The 15,434-nt window shown below is 44.2% G+C and overlaps 1 protein-coding gene across 1 annotated transcript in view; it reads right to left on the bottom strand.

Moving 5' to 3' along the window:
- PIK3R2 (phosphoinositide-3-kinase regulatory subunit 2) overlaps positions 1–15,434 on the bottom strand; it is a 107,476-nt gene that overhangs the window by 8,570 nt on the left and 83,472 nt on the right. Inside the window, exons 7-14 of the mRNA XM_069740985.1 lie at positions 14,685–14,770; positions 14,206–14,308; positions 13,702–13,800; positions 13,357–13,537; positions 13,144–13,269; positions 12,914–13,056; positions 8,709–8,885; positions 6,733–6,804 (exon numbers count right to left, since the gene is read on the bottom strand). Of these exons, the coding sequence (XP_069597086.1) occupies positions 6,733–6,804; positions 8,709–8,885; positions 12,914–13,056; positions 13,144–13,269; positions 13,357–13,537; positions 13,702–13,800; positions 14,206–14,308; positions 14,685–14,770 (987 nt within the window). The remainder of the gene's footprint in view (positions 1–6,732; positions 6,805–8,708; positions 8,886–12,913; positions 13,057–13,143; positions 13,270–13,356; positions 13,538–13,701; positions 13,801–14,205; positions 14,309–14,684; positions 14,771–15,434) is intronic.

The raw sequence follows: 15,434 nt of genomic DNA, 5'->3' as shown, positions 1-15,434 counted from the left end.
CGTTTAGCACTAGCGGATTGCGCTAACGCAATGTCTTTTTAGGTGTCGTGTTTAGTGGTCGCGTTAACGTCCCCGCTCTGGAAGATCGGGGATCGGACCTCGGGCGCGCCGCGGACGCTGCAAGCAGCGTCTGAGGCGCGCCACAAAAGAACGGCACCTTGCTAGCGCGAGCCGAAAATGGCACGCTCTAGCGATGCGCTACACCCGAAAATCACATTGCTGTCAATGGTTGTGCTAACGGACCCGTTGCACGGCGTTAATTGTGACATTTTCGCCGTGCAACGCTGTCCGTTAGCGTTAACCCATTAACGCAATGTGAACCTAGCCTAACTAAGGGGGTGATGAAGGGGGGTTTGATTTACTTTTATAGCGAGTTTTTTATATCGGATTTTTATGATTGGCAGCCGTCACACACTAAAAGACGCTTTTTATAGCAAAAAAGTTTTTGTGTCTCCACATTTTGAGACCTATAATTTTTCCATATTTTGGTCCACAGAGTCATGTGAGGTCTTGTTTTTTGCGGGACGAGTTGACGTTTTTATCGGTTACATTTTCGGACATGTGACAGTTTTTGATCGCTTTTTATTCCGATTTTTTGTGAGGCAGAATGACCAAAAACCAGCTATTCATGAATTTCTTTTGGGGGAGGCGTTTATACCGTTCCGCGTTTGGTAAAATTGATGAAGCAGTTTTATTCTTCGGGTCAGTACGATTACAGCGACACCTCATTTATATCATTTTTTTTATGTTTTGGCGCTTTTATACGATAAAAGCTATTTTATAGAAAAAATAATTATTTTGGCATCGCTTTATTCTCAGGACTATAACTTTTTTATTTTTTTGGTTATGATGCTATATGGCGGCTCGTTTTTTGCGGGACAAGATGACGTTTTCAGAGGTACCATGGTTATTTATATCCGTCTTTTTGATCGCGTGTTATTCCACTTTTTGTTCAGCGTTATGATAATAAAGCGTTGTTTTTTGGCTCGTTTTTTTTTTTTTTTTCTTACGGTGTTCACTGAAGGGGTTAACTAGTGGGCCAGTTTTATAGGTCGGGTCGTTACGGACGCGGCGATACTAAATATGTGTACTTTTATTGTTTTTTTTGTTTTTTTTTTATGTAAAGAAATGTATTTATGGGAATAATATTTTTTTTTTTCTGCTTTATTTAGGAATTTTTTTTTTATTTTTTTTTACAAGTGTGGAAATTTTTTTTTTTACTTTTTCACTTTGTCCCAGGGGGGGACATCACAGATCACCGATCTGACAGTGTGCACAGCACTCTGTTAGATCGGTGATCTGACATACAGCCGGGCAGGATTAGAGCTGCAGCTGCAGCCTGATCCTGACCCGGAAGTGCTCCCTGCAGGACCCGGATGCAGCCCGGCGGCCATTTTGGATCCGGGGACTGCAGGGAGAAGACGCTCGGTACACGGTGAGCACATCACCGTGTACCGATCGTCTCAGGGAAGCCCGCAGGGAGCCCTCTCCCTGCGCGATGCTTCCCTGCACCGCCGGCACACCGCGATCATCTTTGATCGCGGTGTGCCGGGGGTTAATGTGCCGGGAGCGGTCCGTGACCGCTCCTGGCACATAGTGCCGGATGTCAGCTGCGATAGGCAGCTGACACCCGGCCGCGATCGGCCGCGCTCCCCCCGTGAGCGCGGCCGATCGCATATGACGTACTATCCCGTCCATGGGAATTAAGTCCCAGGTCACCTGGACGGGATAGTACGTCATATGGGATTAAGGGGTTAATAAGGTCTAGAGATATGGGCAGCACGGTGGCTCAGTGGTTAGCACTGCAGTCCCACAGCGCTGGGGTCCTGGGTTCACCACCAAGGACAACATCTGCAAGGTGTTTGTATGTTCTCCTTGTGTTTGCGTGGGTTTACTCAGGGTACTCCAGTTTCCTCCCACATTACAAAGACATACTTGTAGGGAATTTAGATTATAGGGACAGCCTCCTGGATCCAGGTACAGACTGGGACTGAAATTCAGCCCTGGCATTTGAAATCACACAGGCCCATGCTGTCCCCCAAGCACCAGATGGAATATATTACCCTAGATGGATGAAAGCAAGATTTACTAAATGACCAATAGGTCCACCAAATTAATGACTTTGCTGTTATGGACAGTTTTATTTTCTTGTCTAATCCATCCTTTCCTCTGTTCAAGGAATTGGCTCCACTGCAAGCATGGTATAGAGCCTGCCATTAATCCTAAGATCTTCATACTTTCTAGGCTATAAACTAGAGATCCCCTTTTGAAGGGAAGAACTCAGAGTTTGTTTTGTTTCCTCTCTGGTAGGAAGGTTGTACAGATGCTTCTCACAAAATTAGAATATCATCAAAAAGTGAATTTGAGTTCTTCAATACAAAAAGTGAAACTCATGTTATATAGGGTCATTACATACGGAGTGATCTATTTAAAGTGTTTATTTCTGTTAATGTTTATGATTATGGCTTACAGCCAATGAAAACCCAAGTGTCATTATCTCAGTAAATTAGAATTAGAAAACATACCCGCAAAGGCTTCCTAAGTGTTTAATAAGGTCCCTTAGTCTGTTTCAGTAGGCTCCACAATCATGAGAAAGACTGCTGACTTGACAGATGTCCAGAAGGAGGGTAAACCACGAAAGGTCATTGATAAAGAAGCTGGCTGTTCACAGAGTGCTATATCCAAGCATATTAATGGAACGTTGAGGTGAAGGAACAAGTGTGGTAGAAAAAGGTGCACAAGCAATCGGGATAACTGCAGTCTTGAAAGGATTGTTAAAAAAAAGGCCATTCAAAAATTTGGAGGAGATTCACAAGGAATGGACTGCTGCTGGAGTCATTGCTTCAAGAGCCACCACACCCAGATGTATCCAGGACACGGGCTACAAGTGTCGCATCCTTGTGTCAGGCCACTCATGACCAATAGACAATGCCAGAAGCGTCTTACCTGGGACAAGGCAAAAAAGAACTGGACTGTTGCTCAGTGGTCCAAGATGTTGTTTTCAGATGAAAGTAAATTTTGCATTTTATTTGGAAATCAAGGTACCAGAGTCTGGAGGAAGAGTGGAGAGGCACACAATCGAAGCTGATTGAGGTCTAGTGTGATGTTTCCACAATCAGTGATGGTTTGGGGAGCCATTTCATCTGTGGTGTAGGTCCAGAGTCAGCACAGCCGTCTACCAGGAAATTTTAGAGCACTTCATGCTTCCCTCTGCCAACAAGCCTTTTGGAAAAGGAAATTTCGTTCTCCAGCAGGACTTGGCATTTGTCCACAACAGTATCGCTGTGCTTGATTGGCCAGCAAACTCGCCTGTGACGTGTAGTTGTGGTTGGGGAATCCCGCGCATGCGCCCTGCTCGCACTCGACAATCTGTACCTTTTCCTTCTATCTATGGACAGTGTAGTCAGCGTTCTTGTGTGCCTGCGCACAAAAACCGAACCATAGAAACAAGGTAGAGGTACAGATTGTCGAAGTTCAGGGTGAATGCGCAGGATTCCGACGTGGGATTCAAGCACCACAACTGCACGTCATAGGTCAGGGTGACGCGCATTGGATGGGGGTGATAGTATAAGGAAGAGCGGAAGCAGGGATTTCTTCCAGGCATTGCATGTCCTGGAGCCTGGAAGAAATCATTAGCATAATTAAATAAAAGTCTATTTTGCCAAATCTAGACAGCAACTATGAGGCATTCAGGTAAGACAAGATTAACATTTCTATTACCTGTATGGAAATAGTAATAGCTGAATAGTGTCCCAGTGGGGGACATATTCCCTTTAACTGGAAATTGTCCAGATACTGAACGATCATTATCCCTTCTCCCCTCAAAAAAGACAATTTCTGCCACTAATTTGGTGAAAAAGCATGGGGCTGAGTAATGACCCAACGGAAGATAACGGAATTGGTAATGCAGAATAACTTCTTTTACTGCGAATCTTTCATATCTAACTGTGAGGATGAAAAGGCACAAGGCAAAAGGCTTCTTGGAGATCTAGCATACACATTACTATATCTTTCCTGATTAGAGGAATCGTTGATCTTATTTATTCCACTTTTCATTTTTTCTTTATCGAGATCAGATTTGAATAGTATCAGAGAAACCATTCTGCTTCTGGTACCACTACTCCTGAATCCACCAACTTTTTTTTACGTCATTTAGCAGCCTTTGTAGACTTCCGGGGACTGGGAAGTCGTGAGATGGAATGTGCTTTCAGAGATCTGCATTGTTTGAAGTATCTATGGATTCTGGAAAGCTTCTGTCCATGCCTTGTGAAAGGATTGGCGTGACCCCCCCCACTTCCTTGGAGTCATTGTCTTCCTCTGTTAGTTTTTAGATTGAGAAAGGTATTTCTTCCTCTGCCTCTTTTGGGGTAGCGCCATTTACCGGTTTTCCCCTTAACTGCATAATCCGGTTTCTGATGGGAATGGGTCCTTCGAAAGGACAATACCTTTATGGATTTCTCCTCTGGAAACCCTTTTTTCTCATCTGAGGCGCTCTCTAGTATGTCGTCCAATACTAGACCAAATACTCGGAGACTGGAAAAGGTAATGTAACATAGCTTGCTCTTTGAGTGGCTATCCCTTGACCATATCTTAAGCCATACAGCTTGCCTTACAGTATTAGAGTGCGGAAAATATGATTACGCAGAGGCGTCGTCCATAAATCCCGTTGCCATTTTGAGTAAGAATAGATTCCAGCATCTCATCTCTGGATGTCTTTTTCCTAAAATGACCCTCTAGCTCCTCTATCCACAGGTTCATGGACCTTGCTACAGAGGTAGCAGCTATGTTAGCTTTAATAATTGATGCTGAAGTTTCCCAAGTTCTCTTTAGTAGCCCATATTCCTTCCTATCCATAGGATTCCTCAAGCATGATGAATCTTCCAACGGAATAGATTTCTTTTTGGCCACTCTAGCTATGGGATGTCTATCTTAGGAATTTATTCCCATAATTTCATCTCTTCTGGCTCGAATGGCAGACGAGCTTGGAAACTCCTTTCTATAATCAGTCTCTTCCTTAAGTCATCCCATTCCTCCAAGATCATAGCCTTTATGTGTTTATTGACAGGGAATACACTATTCCTTCAGGACCTTAACCCCTCCAAACATATCAGCCTATATTAAGAGACATTGTTGAGTTTCCTCATCTTTCATCGTATCTCTCATTGCCTGTAAGAGCGTAGCAGCATTTTCCCAAGATAAAAAAATATTTTTCTCTTCTGGTAACCCTTTACATTCCTCCTGTTCAGGGTCAGTATTATATGACAATTCTTCCACCTCTGAACTTGCCTCCATCTCCCACTGCAGCCTTTAATGCCTAGGTGCAGCCTGGGAGGACTTAGGGGAAACCAACTCTGTAAAGGAATTTTGAACCTCTTCTCTTATTATGGCCGTCATATCAGTTGTGAAGGAGGAATGTTCTTCCTATACCACTTTGGCTATACACTCTGGACAGAATTGTCTGCCATATGTGTCAGAAAGGTTCATGTTCCATGTGGCACATTTTTTCCCTTTCTTCTTAAGATACCGAAGGGGTCATAGATCTTTTAGGAACATCTTTATCCTAAAGGGATAAAGTATATATGATATAGCACTGATGTCAGGTGGAACAAAACCTGTGTAAGTATGCTAAAACTTCAATATCGCTCACGTGCACCAGGGATTCAGTAGGGATATCAGAATGGCCAGTGTTTTGCCCCTCCATTGCTGGCTGTCTCAATGCACTGGTAACTCAGCTCCCCTTTTGTAGTTTAATAATTAGTACCATCTCACCGGTCTTGCATCGGAATCGTCTAAAAGGGCTTCTCTTTAATTAGGTGGATCTTGGTACTCTTTTTTTTCCAAATCCCAGAAGTGCGATCCATTGTGGAACGCAAGCTGGGCACTAGAGGCTTACTTGTCATCCCCCTGAAACCGGAAATGCTCTCCACATGCCAGCGTCTTCGGCCATACTCCTGCCATGCCTCCAGGGATGGACAGAGCCAATAGCACCCTGAGGGGGAAGCGGCTCAATCTCAGGAGCTCCAGCTCTACTGGCAGGCTGAGGAACCTCTTGTTCAGTGAGGTGTTGGCCTACAGACTCTGTTGCAGGAGGATGTAGAGAGATGCAAGGTCCCCCCCTCCGATGTCTGGCAATCAGGAGCTCCCGCTCAACTAAAAGGTAATTCCTGCTTCTTCTAGGCAATGAGTGCCCCTCCTATGCGTCTGTCCCTGATAAGGACAGGGGAAACACTAATGGGTGGTGGAGGAAGGGACCGTTTAACCAATTGTATGCTCCTGCCCCTATCAAGGATACGAAGGACTACCGTCTGATGGTGCTGTCAGGAGGGACGTCCTGGAAAAAAGCATAAAGGCCATCCCACCAGTGCAAAGGTGTACACTTAGCATTGGGGGAATGGCTTTTACACTTTTTAAATCAAAAACGGTATTTACAAATTAACCTGTGTTATTTATATGCACTACTGCTTTATACTTAGAAACAAAAAGGAACATATACCCTATCTTAGGTTTTGTCTGTTCAATGGCCAGTGTGAACATGCTCCTACAAATATACCAACTTCTACTGCAGTTTATTTCTTTCAGTTTTGTTTAATATTTCTAAAATTGTGATTAAGAAATGTTAAAGGGAATCTGTCAGCAGGTGTCTCCTATGCAACCTGAAAGTAGCATGATGTAGGACCGATACCCTGCTTCCAGTAATATGTCACTTTTGTTAATTATCTTTTTAACACTTACTCTTCAGGTTCATTCTTCAAGTCCAGCCACTCGCTGATATCTTTCTGTCGAGCACCTTTCCCAACCAGCCAGCTAAAACAGCAAATTAAATAATTATTAATCAGAAATTGAAAAGTTTTCAACAGTTTACTCCCTTGAGGTAAAGTGTTAGTATCAATGAAGAAAAGAAAAATGGAAAACGCAACAAAAAGCATGCAAGAAAACAAACTGCAAAACAAATGTCACTAAATTATACAATATTAAAGGGCCTCCTGAGTTTGAGATACATTTATCAAGGAGTCATTCTAAACAGCCAACCAGATTTCAGCTATTATGTGCAAAAACACCACTTTTCCTTTGATCCTCTTTGGATAAATTGCGTCCGAAAAAAATCACATCTAAAACTGGCCACCGATGAGAACATTTGGCTTCAATCAGACATATAATGCAAAAAAAAAGGGTGTGTAGTCCAGTGTCACGACAAGAAAATGTTAATGCAACACAATATTGTTGTCTTCCACCATAAGGCTACTTTCATACTAGCGTCGGATTCTCCCCGTCGCAATGCGTCGGGCAGAGATTCCGACGCTAGCGTTTAACGCACTGCACAACGGAGGCAGCGGATGCATTTCTCCGGCGCATCCGCTGCACCATTGTGAGGTGCGGGGAGGTGGGGGCGGAGTTCCGGCCGCGCATGCGCGGTCGGAAAAAGTGGTCCGTCAGGAGCAAAAAAAATTACATGTAGCGTTTTTTGCTCCCGACGGTCCGCAAAAGCACGACGCATCCGTCGCACGACGGATGCGACGTGTGGCAATCCGTCGCAATGCGTCGTCAATACAAGTCTATGGGGAAAAAACGCATCCTGCAAGCACTCTTGCAGGATGCGTTTTTTCTGCAAAACGACGCATTGTGACGGATTGCAGTTAACGCTAGTGTGAAAGTAGCCTTTAACTCAACCAAAAACCAAGCATCCCTCAGCAGGGCGTATATGTTTCCATCATTAGGGTCTTGGGAATAAGCCAATGTCAGACCCTTCTAGAGGCAGATAATCTTTGGTGGGAAAAATGGACTAGACATGTTGAAATCCAACATTGTCAATTCTCCTTTCCCTAACCTTCTGTAATGGAAGGAGAGTTAGAATGCCCCCCCATACATATTAAAGGGAATCTGTCACCCCAAAATTCGCCTATAAGCTAAGGCCACCGGCATCAGGGGCTTATCTAGAGCATTCTGTAATACTGTAGCCCCCGATGTATCCTAAAAGATAAGAAAAACAGGTTATATTATACTCACCCTGGGGCGGTCCGATGGGCATCACGGTCCGGTCCAGCGCCTCCCATCTTCATACGATGACGTCCTCTTCTTGTCTTCCTGCCCCGGCTGTGGCGCAGGAGTACTTTATCTGCTCTGTTGAGGGCAGAGTAAAGTACTGCAGTGTGCAGGCGCTGGGCCTCTCTGACCTTTCCTGGCGCCTGCGCACTGCAGTACTTTGCTCTGCCCTCAACAGGGCAGATAAAGTACGCCGGTGCCGAAGCCACGACAGAAGCAAGGAAGAGGACGTCATCGTAAGAAGATAGGAGGTGCCGGATCGCGACGCCCATCGGACTGGACCGCACCGGGACCGCCCCTGGGTAAGTATAATATAACTTGTTTTTCTCCTCTTTCAGGATACATCAGGGGCTTATATACAGCATTACAGAATGCTGTAGATAAGCTTCTGATGCGTGTGGCCTTAGCTTATAGGTCTAAAATGGGGTGACAGATTCCTGTTAAATTTTTTGCTTAGTTCAGGCTCATTGTTATTAATAAGTACAGGTACTTAACATAAAGAACAGTTCAAAGGGACTGGTACAATTGGGGCTTCATGTCAGTAAGTCTATATAAATTGGCTACATGTAGCCAAACTAAAAAATGATACCGACATTACGAAAGAGCGCATGGATCAAGTTTTTAATTTATTAATTGAGGCAGAAAAACTACTGAGCCAAGCCACTTACACAAGATACTGATCTCTAAGTTTCCGAAGCTGCATCAGGTCCGGCTTCAAGCTATTCATTTTCTTGTCAATCTCTCGGTTTTCATTTGCCTGCTTCCTTAGGTCCTGCTCCAGTTTCTTTTTGCTATCGTGGATCTCTGTTACCCGTGATTTTAGTTTTTCAGCATTTATCATGACTCTGTGCAAAATTGGATAGCGAGAAGTACAGTGAGACAAGATCAAGAGATATTACATACATAAATATGCTGAATTATTCCACAACAGGTCTAACACGAATGACTCCTATAATATACTGATAACAAAAAAAAAAATGGCTCTCCTCTTCAATTACAAATGTACCTTCATTCTAGAGATTAGTAGCGGATATCACTAGTGATGAGCGAGCGTGCCCGGATAAGGTGTTATCCAAGAATGCTCGTGTGCTAACCCAGTGTCTTCGGTGTGTTCGAGTTCCCGCGGCTGCCGGTCTCGCCGCTGTTCGATAGCTGCAACACATGCAGGGATTGTCTAACAAACAGGCAATCCGTGCATATGTTGCAGCAGTAGAACAGCGGCGAGATCGGCAGCTGCGGGAACTCGAACACCCCGAAGACACTCGGTTAGCACACGAGCATTCTTGGATAACACCTTATCCGGGCACGCTCGCTCATCATTTGTTATCACATGTCTCTGATCAATTTTCAAATGAACTGAAGGCAAGAATGCAAGGCTTACACTAGGTGGTCACAATCATACAGGAGCCCTATGTTTCAGGCAATGTTCATATTTCCCTTGGAGGGAATTCCTTCAAATCTGAGTTGAAGCATTGAATTGTGACCTGTTCAAGATGGCAAAAATCTTAACAGAATTTCCCAGTGTCTGTACAAAATAAAAGGCAAAACATAGCAGCAAGCCCTGACCCATGTGAACAGAGCCAAAAACAAGACAGGACTGAACAGACAGAACAAAGAGAAATACTGTATTTTCTGGCGTATAAGACTACTTTTTAACCCCTGAAAATCTTCTCAAAAGTTGGGTATCGTCTTATACGCCAGGTGCCGTCTTATAGGGCAGGTGCGGAGTAATCTGCGGTCGCCGCATATTGTGGGGGGAGCGACCCCAATGACGAGGTGAGGGGGCACCTCACTGGGAAGGTGTAAAGGTACCGTCACACTAGACGATATCGCTAGCGATCCGTGACGTTGCAGCGTCCTCGCTAGCGATATCGTCCAGTGTGACAGGCAGCAGCGATCAGGCCCCTGCTGTGCTGTCGCTGGTCGGGGAAGAAAGTCCAGAACTTTATTTGGTCGCTGGACTCCCCGTAGACACCGATTCAGCGATGTCTTCACTGGTAACCAGGGTAAACATCGGGTAACTAAGCGCAGGGCCGCGCTTAGTAACCCGATGTTTACCCTGGTTACCATCCTAAAAGTAAAAAAAACAAACACTACATACTTACCTACAGCCGTCTGTCCTCCAGCGCTGTGCTCTGCACTCCTCCTGTACTGGCTGTGAGCGTCGGTCAGCCGGAAAGCAGAGCGGTGACGTCACCGCTCTGCTTTCCGGCCGCTGTGCTCACACAGACAGTACAGGAGGAGTGCAGAGCACAGCGCTGGTAAGTATGTACTGTTTGTTTTTTTTTACTTTTAGGATGGTAACCAGGGTAAACATCGGGTTACTAAGCGTGGCCCTGCGCTTAGTTACCCGATGTTTACCCTGGTTACCGGCATCGTTGGTCGCTGGAGAGCGGTCTGTGTGACAGCTCTCCAGCGACCAAACAGCGACGCTGCAGTGATCCGGATCGTTGTCGGTATCGCTGCAGCGTCGCTAAGTGTGACGGTACCTTAAGTGAAGCAGAGGCAGAGGAGGTGATAATAGGATAAAAGGGTGAGCCAGATGAGTGAAAGAGGAGTGTTTTTCTAGGCACAGCACCGCTCTCTTTTTTGAATAACCCTGGCATCCCAGACGCTGACAGTTTGCTTCACTTACACCTTCCTAGTGAGGCGCTCCCTCACCTCGTCATCAGGACCACTCCCCCCCACTATATATGTCGACCGCAAATTGCTCCGCACCCACCCTATAAGACGACACCCGGCATATAAGACAACCCCCGATTTTTGAGAAGATTTTATATTTTAACTGGAAAAGTTGGGGGTTGTCTCATACGCCCAGTCGTCTTATACGCCGGAAAATACGGTACTGCATGTGAATGAGCTTGAAAGCTATATTAAAAAAGGGTGAATTTAAAATAGTTCACTACATAAAATAACTAAACCTTAGGCCTCATTCACATATCAGTATTTCATCAGTATTTAGATTCCAAAATCAGGATTCAATCTTTAAATTATATTTTTTTCAGTAAGTTCCACTCCTGGCTTACAAACATGGATGCAAAATACTGATGTGTGAATAAGGCCTTAGCCTCACCTCCCACATTGGTGTTATTCCAGTAATGATGGGTCTCGCAGCACTCACGTGACAGTGTCACACAAGCTCCGGGAGACCCAACATTGCTGGAATGGCGCCGCTGCGGGAGAGGGAGTATAATTTTTTTAAAATTTTACTCATGGAACTATTGCATTTAAGGAGAGGATTGTCCAAGTAGTGAATAACGCTGTTAAAGGACCACTTCAGACTGCATAGGCAGCATCAATAGTAAAAAGTCGGTCACACTTGTCAAACACTATGTTTGACAAGTGTGACCAACCTGTCAATCATTTTTCCAAGTGATGCTACAGATCGCTTGGAAAACGCTAGCAATCTGCAAGCTAATTATGCTTGCAAAACGCTAGTGTTTAGCGGGAATATGCATGCCAATTCCGGAATTGCGGAATTGCCGCAACGTGTGCACATAGCCTTAAACAGACAGTTGTTCTTAATTTTTAAGTCATACGACCCCAATTGCTTAGCTCGGCATATGACTCAATACACGTTAGATTCAGTTGCACTTATAATTATGTTTCTTAAGCATGTACGCTGATTTTTATTTATTTATTTTTTACATATCGCATTCAGATGCCTATTTTTTTATTGCAGAGATGACTGCTAGAGGGGATCGAACAGTTCAATTCACTATTACTAGCCTTGCCTCCATTGAAAGAACAAGGCAAAACAGTGTTGGATATATAAAAATAATTATTATCAAAGGGGAACAAAATGTAACATGTATGTCAGAGGTCCTTTGTACATCCGACTCGAGTATGACCCCTGTGTAGGATCATCAGATGGTCAAGAAACAAAACCAAAGCCAAAAACAACTAATACTCCCTTCTCTGGTAGTCAAAAGGACCAGGCGGCAAGCGGAGACAAGGAGAGGTAAAGGTACCGTCACACTAGACGATATCGCTAGTGATCCGTGACGTTGCAGCGTCCTCGCTAGCGATATCGTCCAGTGTGACAGGCAGCAGCGATCAGGCCCCTGCTGTGCTGTCGCTGGTCGGGGAAGAAAGTCCAGAACTTTATTTGGTCGCTGGACTCCCCGAAGACATCGCTGAATCGGCGTGTGTGACACCGATTCAGCGATGTCTTCGCTGGTAACCAGGGTAAACATCGGGTAACTAAGCGCAGGGCCACGCTTAGTTACCCGATGTTTACCCTGGTTACCATCGTTAAAGTAAAAAAAACAACCGCTACATACTTACCTACCGCTGTCTGTCCTCGGCGCTCTGCTTCTCTGGTCTGGCTGTGAGCACAGCGGCCGGAAAGCAGAGCGGTGACGTCACCGCTCTGCTTTCCGGCTGCCCGGCGCTCACAGCCAGTACAGAGAAGCAGAGCGCCGGGGACAGACAGCGGTAGGTAAGTATGTAGCGTTTGTTTTTTTTACTTTTTAGGATGGTAACCAGGGTAAACATCGGGTTACTAAGCGCGGCCCTGCGCTTAGTAACCCAATGTTTACCCTGGTTACCGGGGACCTCGGGATCGTTGGTCGCTGGAGAACTGTCTGTGTGACAGCTCTCCAGCGACCAAACAGCGACGCTGCAGCGATCCGGATCGTTGTCGGTATCGCTGCAGCGTCGCTTAGTGTGACGGTACCTTAAGTGACGAGGTGAGGTTTGTTTGTATTTTGTGGGCCGATTTCCAACTTACATACCAATTCTGGCAAAATTGCTAAAAAGGAAAAAACAACAAAACTGTATTCAAGCATGTATGTTGCAATATGGCAACTGTGAACCAGCATAATTATTAATTAAAATTTGACACTTGAAAAAAAGCTGAAAATCTCCTAACCTTTCTATCTCCTGATTGTTGCCCTCCCTGCGACACTTCTCAATATAGTCCTTTGTAAATGCTTCTTGGGTCTGACACTGCTCCTCAAAGATTTTGATGGTTTCTTTAAAAGCCTCAATAGCAGTCCGCTTCATTTGCAATTCCTGGTAAAAACAGAAGGTTGGGTGTGATTTGGAACTTGTGAAAAGCAGAATACCCAGCTGAAAAGCTAAGTACTTGTGAAGGATTACCTGAGTTGTCCTGGTATACTCTTCATAAAGAGAATCAAACTCCCGGCTTTTATCTCTGTACTGCTGGCTGTAAATTTTAAGCTGCTCCCCGACAGCCTCCACACTGTCTTCCTTCACTATCTGGTCCTGAATTGCCACAGATTAAAATGAAAAGTTAACTACCGGTAGATGAAGACAGACACGCATAGCAATGAGACTCACACCATAGCCTACCTGCTGGTATTTGGACATGGGGTAGAGAAGCTTGGTGTCCAGTTTAGCATTGTACTGAGCTAGAGACTCGTGTCGATAATGTGCAATTAGGGCCACCACAGATGTGAAAGTCAGAGGTTCCGAAAAACCATACATGTTATCCCGGTGAAATATTTTGATGAGCTTATTATTCCCACCCTTCCTAAAATATAAATGTCAACATTAGTTAGCACTGAAAGTAGCAGAAGAACATGAACATCGATCAAGTTGGAAAACTGCAGATTTTACCGCCATCTTTTGAAGGGATGGGTAGACTATGACAAAACCACAAAGTACATGCAGTCAAGAAGATCTACCGTATATTACCTTAGAGTAAGGGTGAACTCCCCTGGAATTTTGCTAGAAGCATCCCTCACCAAAAACGTTCCATCTGGTGTATCCCGAAGTTTATCATTTACTTCCTCCCTAAAACCATACATTAGCAAAACTGAGAAATGTAATGCTTGGTATTTATACATATGGGATCATGCCCGCAGGCACCCTTACTCAACACACATGGACCTGCTAAGAAGTTGCTGCATGGCGATTTGTGAATGAATATATGTGATGTAGGTATATATATAGTACACATATCTATATCACACACATTTTATGCAGATTTAGGAGCACTTCGGTTCTATAATGACGCATAGACCTTTCTACGGACTATGAAGGTCCTCTAAGCTACTTACTTCTGACACCAATTTACACTGCACAACCCCAGTAAAACTGAGCCCTGGAAGTTGAAAATTTTGTTAAGGCCATTATTTATATCCAGCTCCAATCTGACAAGCTGCATAAATGTAATATAAAGGAAGGTACCAGCCTCACCTAGAGATGTCTCCCCAGTACCACTCAGCCTCCTGCAGCGTTCCTCCGACTCCATTGATTGAACAACCTGGCAGTTTGGGTTTTGTTGGTTTGGGAGGGAGAGCTAGAAAAGCAGCCAGAAATTAAAAACTCTTTATGATGAAAAGCATAGAAACATACACCTCATTAATCGACTTTTACGCTAAGCTTGTGGTATATGTTTGCCATACTGGCTAGGAAAGCTCCTGGTGTACATGTTGAAAACGTATTCAGAACCGCTCTTCTAAACCATCAGAGGTCAAAACGTCCTTCTGACCATCCTCAGGCTTGCAGTATATAAAAAGCACACTCTGCCAAGATATGTTATTATTTTGTATTATTTATTTTTTTAACAAGGGAGCCTGTGGTAGACAGATGCTAGCTTTATACACCGTAATTTGGCTACAACAGTACAGGACACATTGAACTTTTAGCAAGATACTATTCCAATGAAGCTGTACCTGGGGGAGGCTGATCTTGTGGAGCTTCATTATCCTGAAGCAGAAGCTCCAGGAGCAGAGCAGGATAATCTGGCAAAGCTTCCGCTCTAAAAGGAATAAAAAAATTAAATAAACATGATAGAAATGCGCTTTCTCCCCTGTATGTGCTAGAGATAAATTACTTGGGCCATACGCAGAGTCTACCAAACCATCATTCTGTGTAGCAGGTAAATGATGAGTGATGAGGACACCTGCTGGCCGACGTGTATAGGAAACTACCACACGAAGGCAATGCTCTCCTATGTGTGTCCTTCATATGTGAAATTTTATTCCATATTATATATTGCTTATTTAGAGCAGATGAGAACTACATATTTATATAGATTTTTTTTTAATATTAGCAGAGAAACTTGATTAAATAAAATTCTTAACCCCTTCATGACCGTGGGATTTTTCGTTTTTCCGTGTTCGTTTTTCGCTCCCCTCCTTCCCAGAGCCATAACTTTTTTATTTTTCCGTCAATTTGGCCATGTGAGGGCTTATTTTTTGCGGGACGAGTTGTACTTTTGAACGACATCATTGGTTTTAGCATGTCGTGTACTAGAAAACGGGAAAAAAATTCCAAGTGCGCTGAAATTGCAAAAAAAAGTGCAATCCCACACTGGTTTTTTGTTTGGCTTTTTTGCTAGGTTCACTAAATGCTAAAAATGACCTGTCATTATGATTCTCCAGGTCAGTACGAGTTCATAGACACCTAACATGACTAGGTTA

This window comes from Ranitomeya imitator, chromosome 1 (genome assembly GCF_032444005.1).
Source record: "Ranitomeya imitator isolate aRanImi1 chromosome 1, aRanImi1.pri, whole genome shotgun sequence".
NCBI lineage: Eukaryota > Metazoa > Chordata > Amphibia > Anura > Dendrobatidae > Ranitomeya > Ranitomeya imitator.
The sequence above is the reverse complement of the archived record's forward strand: the minus strand, read 5'-3'. Positions and strand labels throughout refer to the sequence as shown.